General features: G+C 54.5%; 1 protein-coding gene across 3 annotated transcripts; it reads right to left on the reverse strand.

The window, feature by feature from the left end:
- Positions 1-18436: 18436 nt before the first annotated feature.
- Positions 18437-23836, reverse strand: C1QB (complement C1q B chain). Of its 3 annotated transcripts, none has more exons than XM_032302369.1 (4): positions 23662-23836; positions 20624-20709; positions 20337-20534; positions 18437-19165 (listed from the first exon to the last, which is right to left on the reverse strand). In XM_032302369.1, exons 3-4 carry the CDS (start codon positions 20509-20511, stop codon positions 18591-18593), a joined length of 750 nt encoding a protein of 249 aa, XP_032158260.1. In that variant the 5' UTR covers positions 20512-20534; positions 20624-20709; positions 23662-23836; the 3' UTR covers positions 18437-18590. The 3 variants fall into 3 exon arrangements, with proteins under 3 accessions (XP_032158260.1, XP_032158259.1, XP_032158258.1); XM_032302368.1 differs by lacking the exon at positions 20624-20709 and adding an exon at positions 22991-23125; XM_032302367.1 differs by lacking the exon at positions 20624-20709 and having other exon boundaries at positions 23662-23832.
- Between the last annotated feature and the right edge of the window lie 3909 nt (positions 23837-27745).

Here is a 27745-nt window from a genome sequence, read left to right on the forward strand (position 1 = left end):
AAATGGTAGCTAGAGTCAACTCTCCTTGGACATCCTCTCTTCCCCCATGAGGCTGGCCCAAGTCTTTTCCTCCTACAGGAAGCCCTCCCAGACCTCCCTCGCTCTGACCCCAGCTCTCCACAGCTGACCCTCTGAATGGCTCCCTTGCCGCTCAGCACGGTCTGCCTGGGATCATTAGTTCTCTTTTTGTGCATACGTGGCCCGTCTTCCTGGTTGCCTCAGCCGTTGGCCATGTTTTAATGAGGATTTCTCTTTGTGAATAAAGAAGTAGGTCTTTGATGTCCCTTCTGGAATTGGCTGTCTTTGATAGTCTGCACTGAGTAACTGCTGAGAGCCAGGCCGGAATGCAAGTCTGGGCACTGCGGCTGCTCACTCTTGGACCCTTGGCAGGTGGCCTTCCTTCTCCCAGCCTCAGTTTCTCCTCCAGTGAAAAAGGCTCATGCTGAGCAGACATTCTGTTGTATGTTAATTAGCTCATCCATGAATTCAACGAAATGTCACCTTAGCCCTGATTCTTTCACAATATCCGCTTCTCAAATTTCAACTACAAATCGGTAATTATCCCCAGCTTACTGAGGAGGAAAAGTGAGGCCGCGAGAGGGGAAGTAACTTGTCCGACCCCGTCAACCACGTATGGGGTAGAGACGGGATTTGAACCGTGGTTATCAAATTCCTAGTCTTACTTATTTCTGTAACCTCAAGGCCAAGGTTAACTGGGAATGTTGTGGTCCGCTGGTAGCATCTTGGGGTGAATCAGAATCAGGACCTCACTGGGGCTCACTGTGCTCTGGGAAGGGGGGAAATCCAAGAGCTTTGGGCAGGAGGTCAGGTTGGGTGATTGAGATGGGGGTCCCTAGGGGCACAGGGTGTGGAAGGTTTGTCCAGGGAGGCCAAAAGAGACACTAGGATTTGGAGGAAGAAACTTTTCCAAAGGTCAATACAGTTCTTACGTAACTTCTCAAATCACCGAATGGCCCTGGTTCTTGGGGATGGTGTATGTGCAGCCAAAGCGAGCACCCTGGTTCTTGGGGATGGAGTGTTTGTGAGGCCATGTACCCCCAGCTGGGTACACAGAGGAAGAAGGTCTATGAGAAGAGCAAAGAGTTGCCTGGGATTGGCTCTACACGATGACCCAGAGGGACAAGACCTGTCTGGGAAGCTCCCAGGAGAGCCCCTGGTTCAGGGCAAGGGACACGTGGCTAGGTTCTCTGGGGCAAAGTGTGCCATGGGTGGGGACAGGGCAGAGCAAGCAAGAGAGAGGAGGGACAGTGTGAGAGACAGGAGAGATAGTGTGTGAGAGAAGAGACAGAGAAATGGAAAACATGTAGCAAAATAATAGCAAGGAAGGCAGCGGGGAGGCAGAGGAGAGAGGACAGAACCACAGACTCACTTCCATTCTCTGGGCAGAGCCCACTTCCGGAGCTGGGCAATGGAGAGGCTGGGACAGTTTATAGGCCTGTTTCAACCAGAACTAGAAGACCCTGACCGCCTCGCCCCTGTGTGACCCCTCAGCAGAGGGAGGCTTGTGGGAGTCAGGGCCAGATCCCCTCAGGGAGGGGAGAGGCTGGCTGGAGGCCTGGGCTGTGCTCTAGAGGTAGGTGATCTTCTGACAGGTGTGGCCCCTTTCCTGAGCCTCAGTTTCGGCGTCTGTAACATGGTCGGTGTAGGGCTGGGGCGGGGGTGTGTGTGTCTAGAGGACAGCATCTGCCTCTGATATCCTGGATTCCAGCCCTCCTGGGCTTCACAGGGCTGGGAAGTCAGGGGTGGGGGCAGCTGGTCCACAGTCCCCTCTCTGGAAGGGATTCAGCCTGGACCTCAGCTGCTACCTCCCCTTCTCCATCCCAGCACGTCCTTACCCTTTGCCTGAGTCCTTCTTCACTCCGCCAGATAAACCCCAACCATGGGGAGTAAAAAGGAGTCTTTGGGGCCAGCCATCAACGGGCAGAAACTCAGTGCTTCCTTCTCTTCCCATTCTGGGATCCGACCTGCTCTAGGCCATTCAATACTGACTGTGGCTGCCATTATTGAGCACCTGCTGTGTGCCAGGCCCAGAACTAACATCTTAAATACGTCCTCTCATCGAACCCTCATGAACCCTTTCTGGGTTGCTGGGGCGGGGTGTAGGGATAGGGTGGTTGTGTTATGGACACTGGGGAGGGTATGTGCTATGGTGAGTGCTGTGAAATGTGTAAGCCTGACGATTCACAGACCTGTACCCCTGGGGCAAATAATACATTATATGTTAATTAAAATAATTAAAAAAAAAAACCCTCTCTGCCAGTGCCCACTTCACATTTGAGGGCAGGGAGGTTGGGGCAGGGCAGGGACCAGCCTGAGGATGTGAGTCTCAGATGGCAGAGCAGGCCCTGGGGCCCACCTCAGGCAGAGGCTGACGCCAGGGCTCCCCAGACCACCACCCCAACTCTGGCACTACAGAGAGGCTGGACAAGCAGCCAGAGAGATGACTTTGGTCCCGGTTCTGTTCCTGCCCTCAAGGACATCACCCTCCCGCTCTGAACCCCAGCTTCTTCATCAACAAGATGGGACAAATAACGTTACCTGTCCCCCCTCAAAGCCACTGTGAACCGCTCCGTAACCAATAACAGCAAACACTGTGGGACACTTAAAGGCGAACTAGACACCATTCTAAGCGACTCTAAGTAATGACTTAATTAAATTAGCGCTTGGAACAACGCTATGAGGTGGTTAATGTTACTCCATTTTACAGGTGAAGTCCTTGAGGCCCATAGAGGCTAACTTGCCCAAGGCCGCCCATGGAGTTACGGGGGCTGGGACCTGGGACCGGGGTACAGTCAGGACTTTATGAGGTCTGTGACTACGGGCAGATCACCTTCTGCCCTGGGCCTCAGTTTCCCCATCTGTCCAAGGGTGGTTGCGAGAAAGAGGTGTGGGAGAGCTCTGGCTGAGTGAACCACAGTTACGCAGATGAGTGAATTGAGATTTGGCCCCCAGCTGAGACCCAGCTCTGCTGTATAGCAGCTGGGTGACTCTGGGCAAGTGCCACCTTGCCGAGCCCATTTGTCAAACAGGGTGCTGCAAGGAACACAGAAAGTCTGAGTACAAAGGGCCCCACTGAGGGCCTGGCGCTTAGGGAGGACCTTGGATCGCAGCCCCTCCCCTCCTCCCCTGTCCCCTAGCCCCAGCCTGGCGCATGGGTGTGGGAAGGGAAGGCACAGGGCAGGCAGGGATTAGCCCGGGGTCCCCCTCCTGGGGCGGTGCTTTTAACCGCCTTCTCTTGCCGGCACAGCCCTGCCCCCTCCCAGGCCCTGGGCCAGGCCTGTGTTTGCTGTGGGGATCTGGGCCGTCCAGGCCCGTCTTTCATTCCTGGGCAGCTTTTGCTTGCTTTCTGCCGTGGGGCCGGCCGGCCGGGTATGCCCGGCTCCCCGGGAGCAGATGGGCCGCAGTGGGAAAGCGCGGCGCTGGCCCTAAGAGGATTGGCGTCTTTCTTCCCACCCTTTGTGCCGCTCCCTGAGGCCGCCTGAGCCCAGACCACAAAGGCCGCTTGTTTGACTGCCTCCAGGGGCGCAGGGGTCACAGCTGACAGTGGCGCCCTGGGAGACCACGGCACCCTGTGTGTGCTGGAGCGCCCGGGCTCTGGGAAGGACCAGAAGTCCTGGGATCCCCCGAGGGGTTAGCAGAAAGCATGCTCTCAGGCAGGGAGCAGGGGGTGATGCCTAGGACACGTTCAGAGAGGATCTGCGTCTGCACTCATCACCTCGTTGAGAGCCCGAGACCCGGAGGGGTTGGGACGTAGCCAAGTCACAGGGCAAGTTAGAGGGGTTGGGACGTAGCCAAGTCACAGGGCAAGTTAGTGCCTTGCCTGTTCTTGCTTGGGGGGGGGGGCATCACCCAGCGTTTCCCTTCCATCTTCAAAATGTGCTCTCCCTTCTCTGAGGGCTCATTCCTCATGAGTGTGGGGATCAGGAAAAGCTGTGGAAGGAAGGTTGGGGCCAGCAGAAACGGGAGGGACTTGGCCGGCTGGAGCCGGGAAACAGGGAATTGTCCCAGCGCGGACATCTGACAGCATTTGAGACCAGGCTCCAAGCAAGACGTGGCAGCTGCGGAGAGGAAAGGGACAGGAATTATCTTACCGATGAAAGAATAATTGAAAATTGTTATTAAGGGACGCCTGGGTGGCTCAGTCAGTTAAGGGTTGGCCTTTGACTCAGGTCATGATCCTGGGGTCCTGGGATTGAGGCCCAGGTTGGGCTCCCTGCTCAGCAGGGAGTCTGCTTCTGCCTCTGTCCATCACCCAGTTTGTGCGCTCTCTCGTTCTCTCTCTCAAATAAATAGTTTTTAAAAAATACTAAAATGGGGTGCCTGGGTGGCTCAGTGGGTTAAAGCCTCTGCCTTCGGCTCAGGTCATGGTCTCGGGCTCCTGGAGCCCTGCATCAGGTTCTCTGCTCAGCGGGGAGCCTGCTTCCTCCTCTCTCCCTGCCTGCCTCTCTGCCTACTTGTAATCTCTGTCTATCAAATAAATAAATAAAATATTTAAAATAAACAAACAAACAAACAAACAAACAAATAAATAATAAAAATGCTGAAATAAATAAATAAATAAATAAATAAATAAATAATATTTGTCTTTAAAAAACTGCTGAGTGCATACTTTCTGGGCCATGCAGAGGAAACAGAGAACTAAGATCAGGTCCTACCCTTAAGGGCCCTCAGTGTGCAAAGGGGACAGATTTGAGTGTGATGGGCTCTAGACCAGGGGTGCTCCGACACTTTGGGGCAGACATTTCTGTATCGTGGGGGGTTGCCCTGTCCAACTAGTTCTAGTAGCAATTCTACACCACCACCACCCCCAACTGTGTGACAAACCACCAGACTTTGCTCCCCTGGGGAGCAAAATCACCTTGGTTGAAAACCGTTGGTCTGGACAATAATTCTGTCCTTCTTCTGTTCATGTGTTTGACGTGTTTGCTGGGCTCCGAGGGTGTGCGGGGGGCTCTGGTAGGACCTGCGGCTTCAGCTGTGGCATTCCAAGTGTTCAGTTCGTGCCCATTATGTTTGCCTGCTGGAGGAGGGAGTGAAATAATGTCATGCATGGATAAAACTGGGAGTCAAGATGATCAAAAGTCTCTGAGAAGACATTTCGCCAAGCCTGGAAGGATCAATAGAAGGTACTGGAACAGAGAAGATGGAAAAGAGGAACATTTTAGGCTGAACAGCATGGGATGGCCATCCTGGATCTGTTTCCCAGAGGTTCACGGAGGACCTGCTCTGTGCAGGGCATCTCCGAGGGCGCAAGTGGACGAAGACAGGCCCTTCCTGCGTGCAGACAGGTCAGAGCACACAAAAAAGGGCCTTCACCCGATCTGGAGGCTGCTGAGGGATCAGGAAAGACTTCCCAAAGCAGGGGAGACAGGAGCCAAGTCTTGAGGCTGAGCAGGCAGGAGAGAGAGAGAACAGATAAGGAAAGAGGGCACAGCCCTCCCCCCCACCTCCCGCCTGCATCAGCCATAGAGCTGCAGGGCACCTGAGGCTTTGGGGGAAAGGCAAGGTGTCTGCTGGTGCAGGAGCATGGCATTCTGACAGCAAAGGGAGGCCGATGAGGCTGGAATGAGAAGTGGGGTGGAGTGGGACTCGGCTACAAAGCCTGGTTTTTAACCTGGAGGTGCTGGGGAGCCATACAGGGTCTTTGAGCAGAGGAGTACTTTTAGTTTAGAAAAATCATTATGGCTACAGGGAGGAGATGGGGTCTGCGGGGAGCAGGTGGAGAGTCAGGGGCTAGTGGCAGAGGTTCAAGAGTGAGATTAGGATGTCAGTGAGTCTGGAGTGGAGGGGGCAGATCTCCACAGACACTTAGGAGGCAAAACATTAGGATATGGGCTTGAATGTGGGTCTGAGCGAGCTGGATGCAGCATCTGGACAGACTGTGGGTGCCTAGCAGTGCAGCTCTAAAACAAATCACCAGATTAGAAAAGCCAGATAAAAGACCGAATAGATAAAGTTATGTCTGTGAAATCTCAGAATACAAACTATTTTTGAAACTTTGCTGTCATGCATCATCTTTAAATATTAATAACCAATCTCTTTTAAGAGCTTAATGCTGCGCCAGGCACTGTTCTAAGCACTACGAGTGCCTTAACTCATTAAGTCCTCACAACAGCCCCGGGGGCGAGAGACCGTCTAGTATCTCTGTTTTGCAGAGAAAGACACTGAGGCACAGCGAGAACAAGAAACTTGCCCAACTACACAGCTAGCAAGTAGCTGCACCAGGATTCGAAGTCAGGCGGTCTGGTTTCTGAGTCTTTGCTACGTGCTATTAACACACCAACATGTAGTTTTGTTTAAAGCCTGCTTAACTCCAGCGATTTATAAAGTCCTGTAACCTTAATATAAAAGTAAAAGAAGCAAAGATATTATGTTTTGTAGGTTGTGGAAGAATAGGAACTGGAAAATCACCTTCTGGAATCTCAGGGAAACCCTACACCTTGGCAGTGACTACCGCCACCTGTGGGCAGTGTACCCCAAATGGAAGTGCCATGATAAAGGCCAAAGCCCAGTTTATTTGGGTGTTGCATTTAAGAACCCCCAAGCCGGGGTGATGAGGAGTCATTAATAGAGGTACTACTGTTGTAAAAATGTGCCTTCTCTTGGACAGAAAGAAAGAAGTGAGGCTCCCAATGCCCAGCCTGTAGGGTGTGGGCTCTAAGGGACTGTGATTGTGGTACTTGGGCTTGGGGTTGCCAGGCCCCATCCACACCCCTTCACCAGTTCCCTAGACAACCAGCATCAGGCATTTCTGAAACAGCTGGTGGGAGCTAGGGGTGGGGTGGGGTGTTACTTTGCAAACATGGGTTGTACCCATGACCCCGACCTTCTAATCCTAGGGCTTAACTGACTTCATTAACTCCAGGGGCCTCGAAAGAGACCCCCCAAATCATTCTCTGTCAAACCACATTCATAAAAGTCCCATTCCTGAGGGTTGTGCAGGAAAACCTCCTGCCTAAAGGCAGGGGACTGCAAGTGGTGACCCTTGGATATGAACCGTCCGTAGGCTGGTGACAGGGCAGGATCGACCCCCCTGCCACTCCCCCTCCTCTCCTGTCGAAGGGCAGTGAGGGAGAAAACTGGGTGAAAGCAGAGCATGCTGGGTAGCCTGGCCAGGAGCTGAGCGGTCCAGCCTCCCACCCCCCACTGTGGTTACCATGACAACTGAGTGGGGGAGGGATGAGGAGAGGAGAGACCACTTGCCCCTCAGACAATGGGAACTGATCCAGATCACCCTTGGCCTTGTCTTCAGGGACTTGGGGTGGTCAGGAGTCCGGGGGTCCCCACACCTGGCAGTGACAGGATCTGGGGGAATAGCCTCAGCTCAGGCCAGGCCTGGCAAACCCAGAACAAGCGTCACAGATAGGATCCCTGCCCCTGAAAAATCCCAGCCCTACCAGAGCGTCTTCCCTCCCCAGCAACCCGAAGAACTAACATAGGCTAATTCCAGGCAAAGTTCAGTTCATATTCTGAGCCTCCCCCCAATACGGAAGAACTTGACCTGGTAGTGGGGAGGGGGCGATGAGTGGCAGGCCTAGGGAGGAGGCAGCAGCCACTTTGGGGACAGGCCAAATATTTTATGAGTAATTTAATATCTGGGGCGCGAACCACTGAGCAGAGAACGCATCAGCTGCCGGGAGCAAGGAGCTGGTCTGGTCCTCATAATGCAGGGGAGAGGCCGGGTCTGATGGGGTTGACGCGGGGCTGCAGGGAAGTTAACCCTCTGAGGGCCCTGGGAGGAAGCCAGAAAGGGGCAGGGCAGGCTTCCACTCACAGTGTACCCACCCGGCCCTGGATACCATGCACTTCTGAGGGGCTGAGCACTTGAACTCGGGAGGGAAGGTTTACCCTGTGGAAAGGCAATGGCTTTGAGACGTACGGACCTGAGTTTGCCTCCTGCTACGTGTGTGACCCCGGACTGATGACTCCACCTGTCTGAGCCTCAATTTCCTCATCCAGAAAATGAGGGTGGATGATAATGGCACCTACATCACAGGTAAGAACTCAGCGACGGCAGATACAAAGAATTTAGTCTCATGCCCCGGACCCAGCAGGCGCTCAATAAAGACGCCTGCCCTCGTGACTCTGATGCTGTGTGAACTTCACGGCAGCTCTTCAAGTTCCCAAACTTCCTTCGTGGGGGCCCCCCACCACCTCGCTGTGTTCCGGGCCCCCCCTTCCCCGGCTCTGAGGTAGGGCCTGAAGGCCTTTCTTCACAGTCCACACAGCCGTGGCTGTGTCTCTCTTGACACATGCTTTAGCACCGCCTCGGGGTTTCTGGGGAGGGGTCCTGTCCAGGCCCTAGACACAGGCAGGTCTGGGTGGGAATCCCAGCATTCTGGCTGTGTGACTACGGGTAGGGCCCGCAGCTCTCTGGGCCTTCACGTCCCGATCCACGAAATATGATCCATGAAACACCTTCTCCCTAAGGATGCTGTTACAATTACAGTGAAAAGAGACCGCCCAATAAAGATGGATATTTAGATGGCTTGTCACACATTCATTGATTCATCACCAATACTTCAAGAGAGCCACTTAGGGGCCATTCTAGTCTGTTTAGACTATTTTAGTCTGTGTCCCGGCTCTGCCACGTACTAGCTGTGAGGTTATGTAGTCTCCTTGTACCTCAGTTTCTATACCTGCGAAATGGGCCTAATACCAGTGATTGCCTCATGGGAATTAAACAAGGTTAAGACCTAAAAGGTGTTGAAAACAGAGCTGGGAACAAAGGAGGAGCCTAGCCAATGCCAGGGCTCTTATTCTCTGCTTCTGAGGTTAAGAAGCAGTTAGGAAAGCAGTCTTCACTCCTGTCCCTGCCCTCATCCTGCTGTTCCTGGGTCTGCGGATGCAGACGTCCTCACGTCCCCTTCATCTGGAGCTCCAGAGGGGAAGGGTGCTTCACAAAGGCCCATGGCAAGTAGAGCTCAGGCCAGAACTTGAACCTGACCTCTGGCTGCCAATCTAGTGCTTTCTCTATGCCTGGCTCCCTCGGGGGGCCTGGCCATACGAATGCTCAATCTTTCGGAGCGTGTGGAGAACCAGAGATGTGAGGGGACAGGTTCATAGGCCCACAGCCCATGGAGGTGGGGGGGGGGGGTGGGATTCAAACCCCGGGAAGCTCCAAAATCTGAGCATGTTCTATGCTCTGTCTGTCAGGGCCTGCAAGGACCCGGCAGGCCAATCTTAATCACAGTGCTCCAGAAGAAGAGCCTGGGCAGGCCAGGGATAAGCTCCCCATTTTACAGATGAGGAAACTGAGTCCCAGAGGGTAGAGTCACTTACCCGAGGTCACATAGTGGGGTCAATGACTCTGGGACCAGTGCTGCTGAACCTTACTCTCTTCCAATATCAGTTCAGGAGAATCTCAAAGTCCTTACTAACCTGGATGCAATTAAAAGATAGTCATTGAGCACCTTTGTATACAAAGCACGCGGCTTGATCTCCCGGTGTTTGTGTTTTTGTTTTCCTGATTTGCAGCGGGTGCTTCCTCTGTGCCCGGCGCTGCCCTGGGTACTGAACGTTCTTTTTATCTTCTCAGTAGCCCATGGTACATAGATTATTGTCCCTATTTTGTTTTGTTTTATTTTATTTTATTTTAATTGTCCTCATTTTACAGATGCGGAAGCAGTCTCTAAGGGGACAGGAGACGCTGGGTCACACTCCTGTTCTGCAGGCTGAAGGCAGAGTCCCCTGCTTGCCGCTCACCGCAGGCTCCGTACAATCCTCCAACCCCATGAACGTCCCCGTACAAGCCATCGATGGCCTGAGCCATGTGACAGAAGGAATGAAGACATATTTTTCAGGTCTCTTTCCCTGGAAACCAGCTGGGGTGAGTCCCGGCCAAGTTGACATTTATGTATTGTCTTAAATCACATTAGCCGACACGTTCCAAACAAGGTGTGCAGATGCCCTCCTAACAAGGGCCCAGCTGTCTCGTGGATACCTGGGCAGATAGGGAGAGTTGCCCCAGACGGGCTGCCTCAGGACCCAGAGCCGCAGATAGGCCTGCCCCGGGGGCACGGCCTGCGCTCCCCAGCTACCAGCCCACATGGGACGGAGGAAGGGAAATTTGTCCCAAGGCGAGCCCAGGACCTTTGTGGCTGCAAAGATTTTTGGTCCCTTGCAGACCATGCCAAGAAACTTCACAACGACAAATAGTTTCATTTTACAGACGACAGTGCTAATATGTGTTGAGGACCTACTATGTGTTGGGTGTGGTGTGTGGTTCTTCATGACAACCATTCCTGGTTGTGTGCCTACTGTGTGCCGGACAGGCACTTTGTATCCCCTGGCTCATTTCTCACACCAGTATTAGCCAGTACAGCTCCCTTTTCCAGAGCGTGGGTGACGTCCTCGCCCAGCAAAGCTGGATTTGAGCCCGGGGGGGCCCTTGTGAGAAGCCAGGAGGGAACGTGCATGGAGCTCGGGGCGGGAACATGGTGCCTCACGTGCCGCATCTGCCTCTCCTGCCCTCAGTCCGCCGTGGCCCGTATGCATCGTCCCTGCTCCCCAGATACTGTAAGTGCTCACTGGGACAAGTGTGACCACATGGCACAGATGAGAAGACTGTGACGGGGCGCCTGGGTGGCTCAGTCGTTAAGCCTCTGCCTTCAGCTCAGGTCATGATTCGAGGGTCCTAGGAACCCCCGCATTGTGCTCCCTCCTCGGCAGGAAGCCTGCTTCTCCCTTTCCCACGCCCCCTGCTTGTGCTCACTCTCTCGTTCTCTCTCTGCCAAATAAATAAATAAAATTGTAAAAATTAAAAAAAAGAAAAAGTAGGCGGCAGCTCTGTGACAGACTTCAGGAAAACAAGGGGGGGGGGAGGCAGGAAGGGCTAGGATGGAAGGGAAGAAGGGGGATCCCAAGAAACACTGTTCCTTGTGGACCTGCACACCTGCGGCCAGTGCGTCCCTCTGGAAAGCCCTTGAGGTTCCCTTCCCTGCTGCAACATCACGGTGTAACCTAGTCTCTCTGCATCTGATGGGGGGGGGCAACGGCACCCATGTATGGGTGGGGGTGTTGTGAGAATTAAATGGGCCCACTCATGACCTCGTTATGTTTCTCCCTGCCTGCCTTTGTTTCCCCTGGAGTGCCAAGTCTTCCCATTGAAATTGCCCCAAGGGTCTAGGAAATATTATTATACAACCTCTGCTAGGCAGGATATATATATATATATATTTTTTTTTTTTTCTTTTTTTGAGAGGGAAGGTGATATGGGGCGGGGCAGTAGGAGAGAGAGAGAGAGAAAATCTTAAGCAGGTTCCACACTCAGCGTGGACCCTGAGATCGCGACCTGAGCTGAAACCATGACCTGAGCTGAGACCAGGCGTCAGATGCGTCACTGACTGAGCCACCTAGGGGCCCCAGATAAGACATAATTTTGGCATTCTTTCCATTTTTTCTTTCTTCCTTGCATCGAATCATTTTCTGAGCATGTATGATGTCTGTCTCCAGGCCCTGCACGCTCTGGAGTAAGAAAGATTCATCCGTCAATAAATGATTCTGTATATCCATGCTTTCGTTCATTCCTCTGATTCTTCTGGGCTCTCTGCGCTGTGAGTGAGCCTGTCTGGCCTCCTTTGTTCCTTCCTGGGTCCTCGCTGTGTTCTGTGTAGGTGCAGCAGCGGGATAGGTGAGGTAGAATGGGGGACTCAGCTTCTTCCCCCATCACCAGCCTTCAGAACCCTTCTCCCTTCTTTTAAGGGTGTCCCAAGCTCCCCTCGGTTTCCAATCAACGGGCTTGGGGCCTGAGAATCTGTGTCTGTCCCGGGCGAGTCCAATGCCACTGATCTAGTTCAGCCCCTCTTTCTGCGGGGAAATCCGAGCCTCAGAGAGGGGTAGCGAGCCGTCTGAGGTCACACAGTAAGTCAGGTTCCAAGGCCAGACTAGAACTGGGAGCTCTTGATTTGCCATCCTGGGGGCTTCCTGCTCTGTCAGGTCCCCTCGCTGTGGGTGTCCCTGCCTGGGTGGGCCATGCCGGATTTCTTGAACAAACACCCCCTTTTTTCCTGCATCTGGCTAACAGGGCTGTCTATGAATATGCCTCCTGGCTACGTGCAGAAATAAACGCAGCTCGCAGCTTGCTCTCCGAGGAGGGCATGTGTTTGTGTGCACGTTGGGTGGGGGCGGTCGGAGGCAGGGCACCTGGTGGCCGTTGTCAGCAGGAGACCAGAGAGGCGGGGACGTGGAGGAGAAACGGAGTGAGGCCCGCAGTGCTCAGAGCAAGGGGTGCGCAGCGGCAGGAAACCAACTGCTCACGCTTTGTCCTTTCCTTTGTCTGCCTGCCAACTCCCTTGCCATCTCCATCAGGATGTCCTCACAGGGACCACAGTGGCAGCAGTAACAGTGAGAGGTTCACCACCAAGCGCTTGCCCGGGTATAAGAGAATTTCCACTCATGGCCATCAGCAAGCAGAACCAGAGCTCCCAACCGTGGCCACTTCCAGAATGGTCTCTGGCCTAGTCCTGGCTGCTTCTAGAGTGGTTCCTGGCTCCGTGGCATCACCTTTTCCCCAACCCCAGCTCGTTAGAAAAAACAAACTCTCAGACTCCACCCCTGACCCCTTCCTGAATGGGGATACACATCTTCCCAAGACTCCAGGTGCAAATCATCAAAGCTTGAGGCGCCCGCCCCTGGCAACACCTCAATTCTAAGAGCAACCTTCCAGGAGCTGTGGCTCAGACTTGTGAAGGACATCCTGGGTGCCACGGGCTTTGCACATAGGATCTCATTTAAGCCTCATCAGCTTTTTGGGGTGGATAAGATTATCACCTTCATGTTACAGAGGAGCAAACTGTAACCCAGAGAGGTTAAGTACTCAGCTGGAGAACGCACAGCATGTAAGTGACAGAGGTGGGATTTAAATACAGCGTCTCTGTCCTTCCACTTCCTGAGGCCCCAGGTTTGCCTCCTTTGCTGCATTTTAATCTTGGATCCATTGGCTCGGCCTTCACACTGGGGGCAGAGAACCCTCTCCATGGGAGTGACCGGGGGTATCTGAGCAAAGTGCAGGCCCTTCCCCAGAACCCTCCAGATTCTGCGGAATCAGGACGTCTGTGATGGGGCCTGGACACTAGCCAGTCTCCAGGGGATTTCACTGTCCTACAATCGGAGACCCCGTGCCTCTGATCACTCGGGGATTGCGATGCCTATTCCACAGTCGAGAGTATTTCTGTCCATGTCCCAAGGTTGGAACTCTGGGGACTGGCCTTGACTTGGGAATCCAGCGGTGGTGGGTTCAAGTCTCCCCTCCTCTTCTTCCAAGCCTAGATTCATACCTGGGTCTAGAGCAGGTTGAAAATCAAGCCCACAGATGTGTGTGCCATTCGCTAGTAAAGAATGGCTTTTACGTCTCTACGTGGATGAAGAGAAATCAAAAGAAAAAAATATCTTGTGACACGTGAAAGGAGTGTAAAACTCTCCTGCCGGTGTCCATAAAGACTGGCTGGAACATAGCCGTCCTCGCTTATTTATAGATCGTCCACGGCCATTTCCGGACGTCGGGAGCAGGGCTGAGTGGTTGCAACAGAAACCGTATTTATGGCCCACAAAGCCTGAAATCGGTCCTGTGTGGCCCTTTATGGAAAAAGTTTGGCAACTGCTCGTCTACAGCAGTAATTCTCACACTTTAGCTCCCTCAAAATCACCTGCAGGGCTGCAGACACACGGACTGCAGCCCCCCGCCCACACCCCCCAACTCCCGAGGCTGAGTCACCCAGCCAGGGGCTCGAGAATCTGCCTTTCTAACCATCTCCCAGCTGACGCTGGAGCCACGATGTGAGGACATTCGGGCTTCAAAGCTGACCTTTGGCCCCACCTGAGCAGCTCAGAGCGCAGGCTGGGAGTGGGGGGTCTTGGGGAGGAGAGAGAGTGGGAGGTGGAGCTCGAAGACCATCTGAGCCCCTCTTCCAGGCTGTCCTTCTCGTGGTGTCTGCTCCCCCCTGGTGGCAGCAAACCTGGAGCTGGCCTGGCACGCTCAGCCTTCACCCCCGGTCCCTGCATTTGGAACCGCATTTCAAAGCTTTCAAAGTTTGCACGCACTTGCCCTTAGGGAATCCGCTTGCTGGCATTTAATGGAAGAGAAGAATCAAGGATACGAGCCGGCTACTCGTGGCTATGCTGTTTGTAAGAGGGTAAAATAGGAAACCAGGGCCACACAGCTGCCAGGAAGCCCAGGTGGGACTTGAACTTGGGTCTGTCCCATTCGGGAGTGAGTGCTCTTAAGGGCAACACAGCACAACCCCTCGGGAAGCTTCGCACCTGCTGTAGCAGAGAGCGTGGCCTCTGGAGCTGAACTGCCTTGCGTTGAATCCCGGTTCTATTACTAACTGTGCAGTATGGGCAAGTCACTAAACTGCTCTGTGCCTCAGTGTTCCCATCTGTGAAAAGGGAACATAATTGTAAAGGTTACAGGACTCAACGTGAGTTCTCAGAGCAGTCCACTGTGGGAGCAGGGTCATTCAGCCCCCACCTGCCTTCTTTGTCCATTATCCTCCCTTCCTCTTCTTAGCGGGCCCCTGGGAAAGGGGATAGAGCTGAATATGAGGACTGCTGAGTTACATAGGCCTGGATCTAAATCCTAGATCTTCCGTGTGACATGGGCAGGTAATGTCCCCTCCCGGCGCCTCAACATTCTTATCTATAGAACAGGAGCAGGAAGATTAGAGCAGCGGTTCTTTTTTTTTTTTTTTTTTTTAAGATTTTTATTTTATTTATTCGACAGACAGAGATCACAAGTAGGCAGAGAGGCAGGCAGAGAGAGAGGAAGGGAAGCAGGCTCCCTGCTGAGCAGAGAGCCCGATGTGGGGCTCGATCCCAGCACCCTGAGATCATGAACTGAGCTGAAGGCAGAGGCTTAACCCACTGAGCGACCCAGGCGCCCCTAGAGCAGCGGTTTTTGAAGCGTGGTCCTGAGAGGCTGCTACAGCACCAGGACAAGGGAGCTCAGAAGCAATGCTAATGCCGGCCCTCCCAGGGACTGTGACATTCCCGCGGTTTGAGAACCACCGGTGAGAACATCTACCCGTTGGGCTTATTGCAACAGCACAGGAGAAAATGCTTTCCAGTAGCTGCTGTCATTGCTCCAGGCTTGTGCCTTCTGGGCCTCTGCTGATGGGGCGGGCAGTATCCCTGCTCCAAAAAGGGCCAGTTGGATCCCCTCTGCTGGGATCTGGAAATTGGAGACCTTAGTCTCTGTGTCACGCCTGTGAGGGGAAGGGCCCAAGTTGTTGGGCAAAGCTGTTGTTTGGAGACATGCATTTCCCTCCACTTGCCTTAATCGTCGAGAGGGCCAACCTGCAGAGAGAAGCTCAGAGCTGAGACATCTCAAAGAGAGACCAGATGGCCCTGGACTGGGGTCACCCATGTCTGGATCCTATGTCCACAGAGATGGGGCTGTCCTACCTGCTCCTGGGTCCAGTAGGACACCTCTGGCCTCTCCTGAGAAGTTCCTCCTTTGCTCCTAAGTCAGTATGAGCGGTTTTTGTCACTTGCATCTTAGAGGGCTCTGGCATGTGGAGGGCTGGGAATCAGGGTCAAAGGGAGTGTGTGAGGTCAGGGGAACCACTTCCCTCCCTTCTCTTGCCCAACTGCTGGCCCAGCCAGGAGAGCTAAGGTTCAACCTCATCCTGTTCCCTATGAGAAGGGCGCAAAGGAGAAAAGGGGGCATTGAGGCTGTGATGGGCTAGACCGGTTCTGAGAGCTGTCAGGGGTTGCCTCGGGGCTCCTCCGTTATCTTGGTCCTGGTTCCTGTGCTGAAACCCCAAGCCTCTCCCCAGAGAGCCGTCGAGGTGAACCCTCCCCCCTGGCTGGGAAACAGCAATAATAAAGGTGAAGGGTTTCCCTGTACTCACATTTGTGTACACTCACGTGTATTTTACGGGGTGAGTGTGGCGGGACACACAGTGAGCCCTGGATTTCTGGCCGATCTAGGAGCTGACTGGGGAAGGCACGAAAGGGGCCCTGTGAAGAGGGTCCTGCCCGGGGTGGGGGTGCTGGTTCTGGTGGAGGAAAGGCGGCAGCGTCAGGCCTCAGGGAGCGTGGGTCCTGCGAGAGAACCAGCGGGCTGGAGGCACCACTGGAGACAAGCGCTGGTTTCTGGGCCACAGCCGGCTGTGCCTGGGTCCTTGGAGCAAGAGGGGGTGCCCTGCGTGTGCTTGACACCTGCAGCCGGGTCCGCCCCTGGGCGGGGAGTACAGCCCTGTATGGAGGGATCCAACTGCAAAGGCTCAAGAACCACTCCCCCAACCCCACGCAAGGTCCGATGGGTTTGGGAGGAAGGTGGGGGGCTACGGAGAAGGCTTCACAGGCTCCGGCCCTTACTGTGTCCCTGCCGCTGTGTGACCTTGGGCAAATTACCTGCTCTCTCTGAGCCTCAGATTCTCAGCTGTGAAAGGGGAGAGCACTTTGCATCTCCTGGGCTTTGTGGAGGAACTTGAATGAACAAGGTACCCGGAGCGACACGGGTTCAGTAACTCCACTGTGGTGTGATAACAATCACTCCTTGAGTCAAAGACCAAGCAGATGCTTTGTACAGAAAGGGTTGAACAGCAAAAAAGAAGGCCCAGCCCCGTTGAGAAAAGGTTGCCGGTCCCTGTTGGAGAGTCTGAGGTTGGGGCAGGTTGTCAAGGCCAGGACTGAGGCCCAGGAGACCAGAAGCTATGCCCGTGAACGGAGTCCTGAGAAACAGGCCCGTCTCCAAAGAGTCTGGTTGCTCTGACCCTCTGTGGTTGGCGGGAGAGGAGAGCCTTAAATCCCTCCTACCCCAGGTCAGGATCGGTCCTTGGTCTTGGTGGACTAGTGCTAGAAGGAAGGGCTACAGCGAGCAGGTAGAGGGGTGCGACAGTGGACAGTCCTATGCCTGTGTCCTTGGTCTTTATGGAGTGGCTGTGGTGCCCACTGGGCTCTGTGGGGTTGGTAAGCCCTGCCTTGCCAAGCTGGGCGGATGGGCTGGGCATGAGTGAAAAGCCCGAGGCAGGCTGTGTGTGCTACCCCTGCACATGTGAGAAGGGGGGCGGGGGGAGGTCAGAGGAGCCAGAAGAGCGAGCTCAGGGATGGCCCAGCTACAGGAAGATGATGTGACTTGAGTGGGGCTGTGTAGGAGCCGAGGGGAGCTGTGAGCATAAGGGCATCGAGGTGGGGCAGCACAGAGCTTGCCTGAAGATAGAGGACCCGGCGGTCCCCAGTGGAGTCCTTGTCCAGGAGAGGCAGGGGTGAGACTGGAAGTCCAGTCCACGGAGAGCCTGGAGGGCTAGGCTCATGGGCTGGGAGTCTATCCAGTTGACCGTGGGGAACCACAACAGGTTAGTGAGCAGGGTAGTGATGTTTGTTCTAACTGGATGGCCAAGTTTGTGCCAGGCTGGGAAGGGTTTCGGTGGGGGGCGTGTGGGGAGAATCAAGAGGGGAAGGGTCTTGATTTCACAGTCAGTTTAGATCTTACAGGAAGACCCTTTGATCCCTTGGGCAGGGGGATGTGATGTTATAAGCAGAAAAACTCTGTAAGTGGGGTGCCTGGATGGCCCAGTCGATGAAGACTCTGACTCTTGATTTTGGCTTAGGTCACGATCTCAGGGTTGTGGGATGGAGCCCTGCATCAGGCTCCGTGCTCAGTGTGGGGTCTGCTGGAGATTCTCTCTCCCTCTGTCTCTGCCCCTCCCCATACTTGCATGCTCTCTTTCCCTCACTCTCAAATAAAGATTCAAAAGAAATCTTAAAAAAAGAAAGGAAAGGAAAGGAAAGAAAAGAGAAAAGAAAAGAAAAGACAAAACCTTTGTAGTATGGGGCTCCTGGGTGGCTCAGTGGGTTAAGCCTCTGCCTTCGGCTCAGGTCATGATCTCAGGGTCCTGGGATTGAACCCGGAATCGGGCTCTCTGCTCAGCGGAGAGCCTGCTCCCCGCTCCCCGCCTGCCTCTCTGCCTACTTGTGATCTCTGTCTGTCTGTCAAATAAATAAAATCTCAAAAAAAAACCCCACAAAAACAAACAAACAAAAAAACCTTTGTAGTGTCCAGCCTCAGTACATTGCCTTGAAAGGGGTCTCAAGTCATCAGTGGGCCGACCCAGTTCTGCCTGTGGAATCAAGGACAATCCCTTTGTCCGTCTGATCCTCAGTCTTCTCTATAAACTGGGCATGATGTACCCTATCTCCCCCCATGAGTGAGGCTTAATGAGACAATGAACGGGTCTAATCCAGCGCTTGGAACACGGTAGGTGCTCAGTAGCCGGTGTTCCCTCCCCATCTCCCACTGTGTGGCTGTCACAGAGCTGGGCAGTCTGGTTCTCCATTCACCTCCTAACAGATGGAGTTTTTGCTTTCAGAGGTCATTCACTCACTCATTCATTCAACCAGCGTTCAAGCAGCACTTCAGAGCACCTACTGTGTGCTAGATATTGGGGGACAAAGTTGAATTAGACCACTGTCCTTTGGCCTTGGAAAGTTTATTTGCTCATTCCTTCAGCAACATCCACGGAGCCCTACTGTGCGTTTCGGTCTGGTGGGGGTGGGGATGGGGGTCCAAGTGAGCCTTGCTGGCAGGGGTAAGGGATGGGGAGGAAGCCAGCCAGCCCCACAGCTCACACCTCTGCGTCTGGGAAGAGCAAGAACCCAGAGAAGATGCTATTGGCACCTTCCAAGCCCAGCAGGGCGTTCTTGTCTGTGGCCTGCAGAAACACGTTCTCCCCCTCGCTCAGCTTGAGGACCACACCGCCCGTGGTGACCTGGAAGGTGTTCTGGGCGTAGTCGCAGAAGGTGACCACCTTCTCCATGCGCTCCCGGCCCCGCATGAGGTTCACGCAGAGGTTCCCTCGCGAGCTGGCGTGGTAGGCGAAGTAGTAGATGCCGGGCACGGTGCAGGTGAACTTGCCGCTGCGAGGTTCGTAGTTGCGGTTCTCGTTGGTGATCACGTGGTCGAAGCGGATGGGCTGCTCCCGCCGCAGGACGCTGTTGATGGTCCTCGTGGCAGAGAAGGCGATTTTCTGTGTGGCCCTATAGTCCCCTGACTCGCCCTTGGGGCCACGGGGCCCGGGGGGGCCTGGGGAACCTTTGGGACCAATGGGGCCCTTGGGGCCTACTTTGCCTGGTTTCCCAGGCATCCCTGGGTCTCCCTTCTCCCCAAACTCGCCATGGTCTCCAGCCAGCCCTGGAAGCCCTGGAAAAGCAGAGACAAGAGACATGATGGGCCAGGGATCGCTGAGAACCCAAAGAAGGAGCCCCCGGGCTAGGAGTCCAGGAGCGTGGCTGTGTAACTTCTGCCATGTCCCTGCTCCTCTCTGGGCCCCAGCTTGCTGTGTGTGGAAGAGAGGGGGGTGGGGGTGGCCTCCTCTCAGCCCCGCTTTCCCTGTAGCAATGGGACCTGACACCCGAGGAGTGGACAGTGGTGTCTCCTTAGGGAGGGTGCTGGGCCTGCCGTCCTCACCAGCTCATACAGGCTCCCCTGTTCCAGCCTGGAGCCGGAGAATGAATTCTCAGCCCACATACTCTCCCTCCTCACTCCCCCCTCAGGGTAGACATCTTTAATCAATCCTGACATTCCTTTCACTGGAGCCTAGAACTGAATCTTGGAAACCTTCTCATGCCCTCCATGTGGCTGCTACCCGTCTGTCTGGCACAGTGCGAGACAAAACCTCTTTTCCAGGGAAGGGGCAGAGTATCGTGGCTGAGAGCATGGGCCCAGGGGACAGACAGATGTCCTGCGACATCTGCCATTATTAGTCATGTCCCCTTGATGGAGTCACACTCTCTGGGGCTCAGCTTCCTCCTCTGTAAAATGGGCTCATGAGGATACTTTGTGGGATTTCGAGGGTCACTTGGCGATTGTGTGAGGACAAAAGTTGGTTTTGGTTAAATGAACGAACAAACGAACATTTTCCAGGGGGTTTTCTTGGTGGGAAGTCTCATTTGAACCCTGTGACAACCCTGTAAAGAATCTGCCCACATGTTATAGGTAAAGAAACTGCATTTCAGGGAGGGGAAGCCACCCCCCCCCGGGAGGCAGCCCGGGATTGCGCGTCTGCCGCGGAGCTCTCTGTCTGCCTGGACTTAGGGGTGAGAGAGCCACGGTCTGATCTCAGCCTCGATATGGACGTGACTCCCTCAGGCAATTCAGTAGTCCTTCTGGACATCAGTTTTCCGGGCTGTAAAATGGGAATCGGAATTCCCTCTTCTCAAAGTCATTGCGGGGCGGAGGAGAAGGGGGTGCTTGGCAAGCTGATGGATTTGCAAGTGCTTTTGCGATCTCTTGGGTCAGCCGCTGTGACCGGGGAGGCAGGAGATGGGACCTTGCTCAACGACACGAATGTATCCCCCAAAGCGGGCAGTACCTTTCTCTCCCTTTGTCCCTGGGGTCCCAGGTTTGCCGTTAGAGCCTGGTGCACCGGGGATGCCCGGGATGCCAGGGATGGCCGCGTGTCCAGTACAGCTGCTCTGGGCCCAGGAGGCACCCGACAGACTCAGGAGCAGCAGCAACACCGGAACGCAGCCCCTCGGGGCCGTCATCACCGCTCCGTCTCAGCTACCGCCTGCGGGGGGACAAGAAGATGGAGTGGGTTATTGCCAGGGCGACTTGCACCATGTGTGCCATCATTCATTCACTCCTTCCCATACTCACTGAGTGTGTCCTTTCCACCAAGCCAGACCCTGTGCAGGGTGCTGGGGTGACACAGCAAAGGCTCCTGCTTTCATGGAGCTGGCAGCCTTAGGAGAAGGCGGATGATAACCAGGTCAACAGAGAAGTCCATGGAAGCAGGGAGAGTCTGCAGAGTGCTCTGCAGGAAACGCAGGGGTGCTGGGAGGGAGAGGGAGAGCCACGGGGGTTGAGGGGCAGGTGGATGGTTTTCTGGGTGGGGAGTGGGCAGGCGGCATCTCTGAGAGGGGTGTTCGGGCTGACAGCTGGAGGTTCAGCAAGGACTGGGGCAAGAATGTTCCAGGAGGAAAGGAAGCAGGGGCAAAGACCCGGAGGCAGGACAGCTCCTGGAGCATCAAGGACCCTGCAGGGAGGCCAGTGTGGCTGGAGGGGCATGAGGGGTCAGCGGGACCGGACATCAGAGCTGGGGTTCTCTGGCTTTGGATTTTCTTGCAAGCGTTCTCATTCAAGAGAGCTTCTGAGTTCAGGGAGCCAGTGCTGTTTCCAGAGCGGGCCACTTTACACCCTCAGAGCACAGCCTGGAGGAAGCTGTTATTTTTATACCAAAGAGGACCTGGTTGGTGGCTCTGGGAGGCTGCAACACTTGCTCAGGGTCATACAGAAAGGACTATAGCCAGTACTCAAACCCAGGCCTGTCTGCCTCTCAAGCCAGTATGCCTGCTGGCACAGCAGGCCATCTCTGCAGATGAAATATCCTCAGGTCCCTCCAAAGGCTGGGGGAGGAGGGAAACACTGGCCCCTTCTGAATCCCAGAGAACTAGGAAGAACTGTGCTGTCTTGATCTGGTCAGCATAGCCAACCCCCCATAGCATCAATTCTCAAGACAGAAGGGAACTTAAAACTCATCGGATCTACTGTTGCTTTACAAAATTGAGGGGACAGGGGCACCTGGTTGGTGCTGTCGGTTAGGCACCTGACTCTTGGTTTTGGCTCAGATTGTGATCTTGGAGTTGTGAGCCCACGTCAGGCTCTGGGCTCAGTGCGGAGTCTGCTTGAGATTCTCTCTCCCTCTCCCTCTGCCCCTCCTGCTCATGCTTACTCTCTCTCTCTAAAATAAATAAATCTTTTAAAAAATTGAGGGTCATTCACGTAATAAAAATTAAACCTAAATTGTTTATCTTTGCATGAGACCGGTTCCCATTCTTCCTGGAGGTTTTACAGCATGACGGATTGGACCACTTCAGTAACCCACACATTGGGCACTTAGCCAGGCTCTGCGCCAAACATGGTACGTGCTGCTGTCTCATTGCATGTGGTCCTCCACACAGCCCCCATCCACCCCCAGGGAGGCACCCGGCTTTCTCCTTCTCCAGATGGGGAGATTGGGTATTCGAGAGGGTGGGACCCCCATCAAGGTCACAAGGCCACTTTGGGGCTGGGATTCCTACCCATGTCCTTTGCATCTTCAACCTCACAGCGTGTTCTGTTAAGAGGCTGCTGAGCCTGGTGGTTCGAACGTGGGCTTCGGAGCCAGACGGGCTGATGGGGCTAAGTATGGTGGCATTTGGAGCAGCGTGGGGTATGGCGCTCAGTGGAGGCGTCTGTCCTTACTGCTCCTGCTGCTGTAGCGGGGTCTGTGTCAGGGGCGGTGGTGAGGGACCCCTGATGACTGCCAGGGCCCCACTCAGTCCTCTGCCTCTCTCAGGTAAGGGCCTCAGGCTAATCGCTTCTCTCTGGCGTGTTTCCCCTTCCACGAAATGGGGATAATACTAACCTCTGGCACGTAGGATTCACGGGAGGATGGATGAGGTAGGACCTGGCATGGAGGAAAGGCTGAACGAATAGTAGCTGTTTCTGTATTATCCCCATCATCTACGAACCCCCGGATATGATAGAGGATGGTTGGAAAAGTATAAAACAGAATCCAGCCCCTTTGGGAGATGGGGCTCGGGGAAAGGAGGTCTCAGGGGGATGCCGCCCAGGGGTGGAGAGCTCTAATCTGACTGGGGCGGGGGGCATGAGGGCAGTGGGCCCAGACCCACCATGAGACTCAGGCTTGCTGGGGAAGCAGGAGGTGGGGTGGGGGGAGGGGAAGATCCGGGTTCTGGCTCATCTCAGGGGCCGCTGAGTCTCAGATCTGGGCAAGGACCTAGGACTCACCTGGTCTGATCCCTCTCCCCACCGTGTGTCACCACCGCCAGCCTTGCCCCTCACATCTTTTCTGTGTCAGCAGTTCTCCCAAATCCTTCCAGCCCCCAACAGTCCCTTCCCTGCCCTGCCCCCAGCTTGGAATCAGGCCAACTGGACTTACACTGCCCCTTGGCTGCCCGCTCACTGCATGACCTCAGGCAAGGACCTTAACCTCCCTGGACCTCTTAAGCAAATTTTAACCTGTCAGGGCAGAGGATTCCGTGAGATGGAGTCTGAGAGGACCGTGGTCTCTCGTGGGGTGTGTGGTCCCACCCCCTCCTTGACAAGCAGGGTTCGCTTCACTCAGGGCTAACTACTCACTGCTCGCCACTCCCCCTACGAGTCAAATTTGTTCCTTGAAAGAGTCAGGCTGAGTTTTCTCAGCAGACGGGGAGGAAATGAGAGAAGGTAGGTGTTGGAGAAACGCTGGGCTAGGCGGAGGGGGACCTGAGTTCTAATTTCATCTCTGCCTCTGACATATCCCGAACCAGGTCAAGCCTGACCTCCTTTGGGGCTCTCAGTGCCCCTAGAATGTTCTATTATTCCCAGAGAGGGTCCAAGCTGAGAGAGGTTTCCTGCCTCACCCCAGGTCACCGGCATCTAAGAGACAGAGCAGGACTCAGCTCAAGTCTTACTGACTCCAAAGCTTTTATGTGGGTGCCTCCCATCACTCAGGGCTAGCCGTAGACCCCCAAACGCGCCCCCAGGGAGTTTGACTCCCCGGGGTCTGGGGTTGGGCCCAGGGATCCACACAGTTATTCGCCCCTGGTGGCTGTGAGGCAGGGGACGCAAGGGGTCCCCTTTGGAAATCATTACCCTCTGCCATATGGGTCCTGCTGCTGCTCCCCCCAGGCACCAAGCCCCAACCTCACCTGGGAACCTGGAGTCCGGTGATGCCGCTGGGCTGGGCAGCAGTGGGACCAGGACCTAGGCGCCTGCTGCTCTCAGGCTGAAGCGGAAGTTCCAGTCCCCAGAGACAGGAAGGGCCTTCCCCTGAGGGCCCCCTCCCCTGGGCCCAGCAGGACAGCCCCCTCTACTCTTGGCCCACCCAGGCAGTTTCAGGTCCCATTTCTGCAATCTGGAGGGCTTTACTGTAAATGGGGAGGGTGGTTGGCCGGTTTGGTTTCGCCAGCTCAGCAGTTGTTAGAACAGGCTGTGCTGGGAGAATGGCCACAACCGGTGGCTTGCGTGCCAAGGTCCCCCGGCCTTGCGATCCCCTCCAGCAGACATGGGCGTTCCTCCCTGACATGAGAACATGGCTGGCCTGGGGCCTGAGCACTGGATTTGGAGTCAGAAACCGTGACTCATTTTCTGGCTCTGTCACTCATCAGTGAATTTGATTCCTGAGGTCTCGAAAGGGGGTCAAAATATTCTCCACCAAGAGGACCCAGGGGAGCCCCAATTTCCTCTGCTAGATGATGGGACTATAAGGACACCTGTGCTGTAGACAGCACAGGGCACTGGGGGGCTCATTTGCGATCATGGAAGAGAAAGCAGAGGATAAACTAGAAAGAACAGGGTACGTGTTAATTGCTAGGATCACGCATGTCTCAGGCTTCCCTTTTCTGGGTGCATCTTCTCTGTCCTCTTCCCGTTCTATACTTCCGCTCTTGCCCCATTCTCAGAAAATTATCTAATCATGAATTTTGAATGTGGTCATTATTTATTGAGAGCCCTTCCTTCTGCTTACAGTAGGGCTTGAAGCCGGTGACCATGATGGGCATAGGCAGGGGTTTAACTGCTTGTTGATCCTGGAATCACACCAGGTCCGGGCTGGACACGAGCTTGGAGGTCACCTAGCTCATTGCCCTCGCCTTCCATATGGGAAAACTGAGGCTCCGAGGGGAGAAAGTCGTCGCTGAACAAATGTCTATCACGAGCCTCCCTGTGCTAGGTGCTGGAGATGGTCACAAGCAGATCAGCTGTGTCTCCTGTCCCCAGGGAGAGTTCCTTCTACTGGGGGAGACCGGTTTAAGCATGGAATGATGCAGTGGTCTCACGGCCTCTGTGATAAGTGTCAGAGAAAAGAGGGGACTAGGAGCGCCTGGGTGGCTCAGTCCATTGAGTGTCGGACTCGGTTTTGGCTCAGTGTGTGATCTCATGGGTCCTGGGGTCGAGCCCGGTGCCTGGCTCCTGCTCAGCAGGGCGCTGGTTTCTCTCCTTATTTCCCTGCCTCTGCCTCTCTGCACACACTCTCCTCTCTAAAATAAATAAATAAATCTTAAAAAAAAAAAAAAAAGGAAAGGAAAAGGAAAAAGAAAAGATTGCTGCAGCCCACACCTCATACAAGTGGCAGCTGCGGGACTCAGAGCCAGCCGTCCCCGATGCCAGGGTCTCATCCTGTTCACTGACGCTGCATCTGAGGCAACGTGATGCCTCTCGCAGCGGTGGGTGCCCCTTGTGGGGACAGGTACCCCTCTCTGGGACAGGTGCCCCTCTCTGGGATGGGTGCCCCTCGCAGAGACAGGTGTCCCTCTCTGGGACGGGTCCTCCTCACTGGGATGGGTGCCCCTCGCAGGGATGGGTACCCCTCATGTGGACAGGTGTCCCTCACAAGGATGGGTGCCCCTCCTAGTGATGGGTGCTCAGCTAGATCAGGAGCTGCCACAGGTCAGGAGAGTCCTACTTGACATCTGTGTTTGGAGACAGAACATCTTTGAGCTTGTGGATGTTAACTGATGGAAATTAATGGTTACCTGCAGTGGGTATTAGGGAAAGAAGAAACTAGTTTGGTAAAACCAAAGGGTCTCTGGGCTTGGCCAGCTATAGACTCAAAGGGACTGAGCCTGGATGAGAAGGGAAGGCATTGGATTCTGAGCTGGGAGAAGGGTAGAGCTCTGTACCACTTAGTCTCTGTGCCTATGACTTTGTAAATTCATAGATTGCAAGTCTAGGGTTCTTCTGAACCCTAGGGTTCTTCTAGGGCCCCCAAGGGCCACCTGGCCTTGGGCTTCTAATTCTTCGGTGGCTGTTGGCAATGAGAAAACATGAGCTTGAACTTGGAGTTCAAGGAGACAGCTGAAGACTAAGAGCAGGAGCCAGCAGGGAGGGGAGGACAGCCACGGGCTTAGGAGTCATCCTCCCCCAAGTTTGAATCCCAGCTTTGCTTTGGTCTAGCCATGTGGCCTCAGGCATATTTACTGGCCTCAGTTTCCCCATATGTGAATGGAAGGCATGGGGTGTGGGGGGCCATTGAGGTAACCTGGCATGTCCAGGGCCCAGCCTTCTGTAGGTCCCACATGCGAACCCAGGGGCCGTGTTATATATACGAAGAGAAGAATGAATTCTTGGAGGCTGGGTGCATGGGAGCCATGCCTGGATCAGGGATCAGGAGCAGAGGGGTCTCTGGGCCTCGGCCCCTGAGTAGGAGTCAGCTGGTGTCTGTACCTGTAAAACTCCGCCTCATATCCCTGACACAGAGGGAACGATCCCTACCAAGCGTGGCAGCAGAGACGTACAATTCCTCAAGTTTCCGCGGTCTAAGAGGGATTCCTTGAGGCTTGGGGTGTCTTTGTCTTCTCTTTAAAGTTTTTGTTTATTTATTTTGTTCAAGGGGAAAAGCCGCGGGAGAGGGAGAGAGAGAACCTCAAGCAGACTCAAGCCATGCCTTGGGGCATCCTCTTCTCGTTCTGGTCCCACTCCCCTCCCCTTGCCTGCCCCCCTTCGAAGCCCTCGCCGGGTTCCGCTCAGCCCAGCAGACAAGCTGGCATTTTCAAAGGCCCTTCTTTCATGACAAAGCGAGAACAACAAGGAAACAATTATGGAAAATAAAAACGGCACAAAAGTTGTCGTTTCCAAAGCACAGGTTTCTGATCTGACACTGTGGCCTACATAAATGGTGTATTGATTTTTTAAACAAAAGAGAAATGAGAAGAAAGTTGTATCACTTGAGGCGTTGCTGGGCGGACTGCTAAGTGGCTGATGGAGGAGAGCCGTGAGGGGAGTGGCCCCGTGACCTGGCCCTGGCCCTGCCAGAAGCACCCCGTGACCCAGCCGGGGTTCCTGGGCTCTTGCCTCTGTTCCCACTCTGTGTGTGTGTGTGTGCGTGTGTACGTGTGTGTGTGTGTACATGCATGACTTTCTTGTGCCACCGGATTTGGGAACATAGGCTCTAAAAAGTCACCTAGTTTGTGATCCAAGGCTCTGGAGGGCACTGCGGAGACACAGAAGGGAGAATCAGGGAAGGCTTCGTGGAGGAGGTGATTTTTATGTTGAACCCTGACAGCTGAGTGTGTATCCGCCAGGTGGACGGAGGGCTAGTGTGTGAGCGGGGCGGGGGGTATGGCACCCAACAACATGGCAAAGGCAGGAGGGTGTGGAATGGCTCCTTTCATGAACAAAAGAGCCAAAATTGGTGGTGTTGGTTGTGGGCCGCAGCCATTGTTCTGACACCCCCTGCTGGGTGGGTCAGTGTCCCTGTGAGCCCCGTGGGGCCTTGTGGAAGCAAGCTGAGATCCCAGCCGGGCCGGGCAGGTTCTCCTTGGGACTAGGTGGGCTCTAACGCTGGACGGGCAGTCTGCCCAGGAAAGTTACACTTTTTATCTTTTTTGAACTTCAACTATCAACCCTTCTCATGGTCACCACAGGGAAAGTGCTGTGACTAGAATCTGGCCTCCTGGTCCTCCAGCAAGGATTGTGACATCCGGGTCCAACCATCAGGAGCCTTGTGGGGGCAGCCTACCGGCCTGGGGACAGCAGTGGTGTTAGCTGAGCTCCTGGGGGCTGCCAGACTTTGTCGGTTACTTGGGGTGAATCAGACAAATGGGGGGGACAGATTCTCTCTTACTGGCTTGTGCCCATCTCACTCATACACTTACTCTGCTTTTAGTCACTCATTTACCCACTATTTAATCATTCATTCGCCCCAACTAACTCATTAATTCGGCACAAATTCACTGCCCATCTGCTCTTGGTCTACATTGGGCTTACCTGAGCCCAAACCCCTCCTGTGACAGG

The sequence above is a fragment of the Mustela erminea genome, chromosome 10, assembly GCF_009829155.1.
Source record: "Mustela erminea isolate mMusErm1 chromosome 10, mMusErm1.Pri, whole genome shotgun sequence".
Classification (NCBI taxonomy): Eukaryota; Metazoa; Chordata; class Mammalia; order Carnivora; family Mustelidae; genus Mustela; species Mustela erminea.